The sequence below is a fragment of the Plectropomus leopardus genome, chromosome 4 (assembly GCF_008729295.1).
Source record: "Plectropomus leopardus isolate mb chromosome 4, YSFRI_Pleo_2.0, whole genome shotgun sequence".
NCBI lineage: Eukaryota > Metazoa > Chordata > Actinopteri > Perciformes > Serranidae > Plectropomus > Plectropomus leopardus.
In genome coordinates, this window is record NC_056466.1 from 37911932 (window position 1) to 37916839 (window position 4908).

A 4908-nucleotide genomic window follows, 5' to 3' on the forward strand; every position below is an offset into this window, starting at 1 on the left:
TTAGGAAAAATAGTGCTGGGAGAAGAAACAAGCTCCTATACATCAGCACACCTACAGTATGTTGCTTCCTACAAGGCAATGTGGAAAACCGTTTGAATAGGGAGGGATTAATAAACACTGCTGAAGGAGAGAGTAGATGCCTATATTTGGTAACTTCCTTTTTTTCACACTGCTTCTGCTGATCGCTCACATTTCTTCTTTTTATTGTTGCTGCCTCAGCATTAATAAATTCATTGTTGGTTCGACCTTCAAGCCCACTCTTCTATTACTTCACATCATGTCCATCTGTCCATCTGCATGTCAATGTGTCAGTCTTAATTTGTCTCCTGCTCTCTCTGGCTCTGACAGTCACCAGATTCTCTCATTGCTCTTTTTGTGTATTTACAAATACACAATTCACGCCTTGTGTGGCCATCTGGCATCGCCCACCAATGAGTCAGAGTGACAAACCTACTGACGTATTTGCCTTTTGCTGAGGTGCTAGCTTGTGAATCCATTCATCCCCATCTATACACACACACACACACACACATGCACACAGACAAATAGACACAAACTGAAAAATGTCCATTACAGCCATTCTGATAGCTTCTCTTTGTGATGTCAGGTCTATGTGGTGGGTCCTTTCACTCCACTTCAGTCAGTGTTTAGTCACATAATGTCAATCTGCTACTTATTTGTTGGATTTTGATTTTGTTTTTATTTGTTTTGTCACATTTGTTATTTGCTTTTGCTTTCAACACAAAATCACCATGTAGAAAACCTTCAACACTAGTCAACAACCTTTACACAGTATATCATTATGTCACAGAAAGACATCCAAAATCCCCAAACCTCTGCCTTCCAAACAGGAAGAATTCTTTCCCTGTGGTTGTCTCAAATGACACCATGTTTACAGAAAACTGTGAGTTGAATGGATGGAACAACTAGTGATCAGTGGATGTATTACTTTTCTTCTGCAGGGTGTTGCTTCTACTGCCAGCACCATCCTTGTCTTGCTCTATTGTCACTGCCTCTTTTTTTTATTGCTGCAAGAACACTGCCCCCCTCCTCTGTCCTTTTCTCTCTTCCTCTATCTGATCCAGTATGTTGAAAATCCCCTCCCCTCCCCTGCTTTCCTTCCTTGTCATTTGCTTACCACCCTACCTTTTTCACTGATGTCTGCATTCTTCCACTGTCTTTCGTTTCCCTCCCTCCCAGCTTCACAGTACGTTGTCTTATGGTAAACTCTCAGTCTTCTCTAAAGTCTTCTCTCCTAGATCAAAATGAATGTGATTGCACTGGACCACACATATCAGATATCACAAAAATGTATCCCTATTTACATGACACTTTAAGTGGTTACAGTGATGTCATTACTGAGCACTGATTCTAACAGTAACTGTAGTATTTGTAGCAGCCAGTTAATTGGGTGCACTAACAGCAGTAGTAGTTATAATTAAGTTGAGGTGAAAAAACATCATTCACAGCTGCTATCAAAATGCACTGACATTAGTGATGGACTCAGCCCTCGTTGCCCTGATTGCAGGGAATCATAATGTGACACCATACAGGTGAGACACAGAAAGCCATACCTGTAGAGTATTATGGATGTAAATAATCTTAGCTGAAAAACTCTCATCAGCCCTGAAAAGTGGTAAGCCCTGTAGGTGGTAGATTCAATATCTAACCGTCCTCCTATCTCCCTGGCTGTGCCTTAATATTCGGCTTACAGCAAAGCGGGCAAAGGGGGTGTAGAGTCTAACAGGTATCCTCACAGCCTATAAAACAGGCTGGAAGGGAAAAAGATGTGGTACTAAGAGTCAGGTTCAGCCGAATAGCAAGTGGAGGTTGAGGCCAAGGCTGACAACAGAAACGGCTAGTAGTAAGAGGAAAAAAGGTGAGTAGGATGAAGGGGCAGAGGAAGATGGAGGCAGGTCAAATTCAGGTGGACATTCGAGTTCAAAGCATCGCAGGGTAACACCTGAGTCCTCATTTCCGTAGTTTGCCCAGTATTCTTCTGCGTCAAGTTTGGGCAGTGCCAGCTCCTCCTCACCCAACTCATACTTGACTACTGAAGTGGTTGTGGATGGGCCTTTCCCATACAAACCAGCTTTGACGGTCTCTGAGGATTTCTCAAAGACACCTTTTGTGGACGACTGGGGCTTGTTCTTATGAAACCACCATCGGGTTTTGGTGCTGAAAGTGGTGGTGGTGGAGCCAGCAATGGAGCCAGGGTCGGGCAGGGGGCAGAGGGCAAAGTCCATCTCACGAAGAAAGCGGAGGTCCTGGTTGCGGCGGGTGGAAGGGGAGGCGCAGATCACCTCGGATGAAGAGACACGAGCCTCGCGGAACCACTCCCACAGGGCGCGGGCCTCGCAGCCGCAGGACCAGGGATTGGCGTTGAGGCGAAGGAATTCAATGCCCTGTGTGTCCCTCAGGGTCTGACTGGGCAGCTCAGCCAAGGAGTTGTTAAACAGGAAGAGCATGGTCAGGCGGCCAAGGTCACGAAAGGCGCGGCGGTTCACCTGCCTGATGCGGTTGTCATGCAGGAGAAGGCGGTCGAGGTTGACCAAGCCTCGGAACACATTCTCTGACAGGGTACGGATACGATTACCGTGCAGGAAAAGCTGGCTCAGGTTGATGAGGTCAGAAAAAATGTCATCTTGCAGGAAGTGAAGATTATTCTCCTTAAGAGCAAAAGAAAAGGAAGGGGTTAGCATGAAAAGATCAGAGACACTGGGATTTCTGATATTTGTAACAGGACATTTGTGATGCTCTGTGTGTGTGTGTGTGTGTGTGTGTGTGTGTGAGACAGAGAGAGAGAGAGAGAGAGAGAGAGAGAGAGAGAGAGAGAACTCTGTGTGTGTGTGTGTGTGTGTGTGTGTGTAAAACTGTGTGTCAGAGTTCTCTACATGCATTGTCTCCAGCACTCCTACCTGCAGGTACAAGAACTGCAGGCTGTACAGCTTGTGGAAGATGTCATGGGGCAGAGCGGTGAGCCGGCAGCGGTGCATGTGGAGGCTCTGGAGCTTCTCTAAGCCACGGAAGGCTCCCCCCTCCAGCCTGTGGAGGCTGGGGTTGTCCCCGAGGTCCAACTCCTCCAAGTCCCTCAGCTCACTGAATGCCCCTGCCTCTATCCATGTGATGTTGTTGGAGAACAGCCACAGGACCTAAAGCAGGAAAACAAATGGATTGAACGGTGATTCTTTTTCTCAGTGGATACTTTATACATTACAACATTACAAAAATATATTTGAGGAGAACTGTTTGATTCCTAAAAATACTCCTCTTCTCCTTGCGTTTTCCACACTCCTCTTACCTGAGTCCCGAAGCCAAAAGAACCAACTCGAAGCTCCGTGATGCGGTTGTTTTGGAGGAATACGCGCTGCGACTCATAGGGCACTCCGACCGGGACGGCGGTGAAGTTCTGCGCCTGGCAGCTCACGGTCATGGGGGTCGGGTAGCACACGCACAGGTGCGGGCACGCCGATGCCGGACTTGGCTTGCCGAGGAGCAGCCACACCAGCAACCAGAGAGAGAGAGCGCCTGGAGGAGAGCAGGGAGGAGGAGGATGGGGTTAGCGGGAGCTGTCCGTGGTGCTGCCATCATCCCGTACCACACATCACAGTTTACTGAGATTCCAAACCGCTGAATATTTGCATTTATTGCACTGGTTTTTAGTTGGGATGATATCTAGATGAAAAGATGCACAGTTTTATATTTCTACAATAATTTAGGTTTAGGCCTCAGCGCTGCACCAGCACCAACCATTACGCACAGCAAGTGTCACAACATAGCAGCTCTTTCTAAGCGTTAATACAGTTATTTTTAGAATCCACCTCACATTCTGCTATCTGACGATTGTAAGTTTAAACAAAAAGTGTAACTATCCGAGAGAACTCCCGGGTTTCCTTTCGAATTTATTACCCATCCAATCATAACCTAATCATAATATAAATTATCGATTTTGCATTTAATATATGTAAGTACATCAAGCGCTCTTTTATTTAAAAATTGGAATTTGTTGCACAAGTAATACAAAGCAGCACAAGTCTGAGTTTGCAGTGTCCCTGTATCTCAAACCAAAGAAGACAGATACAAACTTACTTTTGCAGTTGCGCATGATGGAGCATCGTCGACTCCAATAAATCGAAGAGGTGTCCATCCTGAACCAAAGCCCAAAGCGAGTTAGCCTGAGAAGGCGAAGTAAAGCCTGCTATCTCTGCTGATGCCCTGGTTCCCGAGTCGGAGCGACTGAGAGTGTGCTGGTTGATGGCTACCAGTGTCCCATATATACTCGCAGCATCCCAGCATCCCGTTATTGCCTACGGCAGTGGGCACCGAGGAATCTCCTACGTCACCGATCCAGGGTCATGAATGAGTGAGGGCGGAAAGAAACGGAAAGGGAAGGGGCCGACCGTTGGGGATTCTCTCAGAGAGTTTTTACGCGCGTAAAGCCTGGTTGGAGAGGAGACGTGCGCTCAGACTGAGAGGAGGAGACTTTCTCTACGTACATAGGAACAGGAGGGAGGGAGTAATAGCGAGTGAAAGTACAAACAGACTGGGAGGTGGGGGGGGGGCACGGTGCCCGATAATGATGACTGGGCTCTGTGGAGGAGCGGAGAACGGGTAGGAGAAGAGCGCACACCACAGTTTCCTGGCTGGCTGTCTCAGAGACCGTTATGGTCTGCTTCCGGCGCGCTGCAGCCAGACAGAAAAATACAGAAAAGGGCTTAGATGGTTCTGTCTTAGAAAAGGAGGATGTCCCCAAATTGTGATTCAACCTCCAGTTTGATAGCAGAGAGTCACTCAAAAAAACCGTGATATTTGTTGTTGGAGGTGAAATACGACATGCACTAGTCATGCTGTTTGTACTAATAATAACTTCTGACATAGTTTCTTTGATGATGGAAATATAGGAGGCTA

General features: G+C 46.9%; 1 protein-coding gene across 1 annotated transcript; it reads right to left on the reverse strand.

Moving 5' to 3' along the window:
- Nucleotides 1-1405: 1405 nt before the first annotated feature.
- On the reverse strand, nucleotides 1406-4214 carry rtn4rl2a (reticulon 4 receptor-like 2 a). The gene is made up of 4 exons (XM_042485681.1): nucleotides 4090-4214; nucleotides 3302-3528; nucleotides 2919-3152; nucleotides 1406-2669 (listed from the first exon to the last, which is right to left on the reverse strand). The coding sequence occupies exons 1-4, from the start codon at nucleotides 4145-4147 to the stop codon at nucleotides 1809-1811; spliced, it is 1380 nt and encodes a 459-aa protein (XP_042341615.1). The 5' UTR covers nucleotides 4148-4214; the 3' UTR covers nucleotides 1406-1808.
- Nucleotides 4215-4908: the final 694 nt, after the last annotated feature.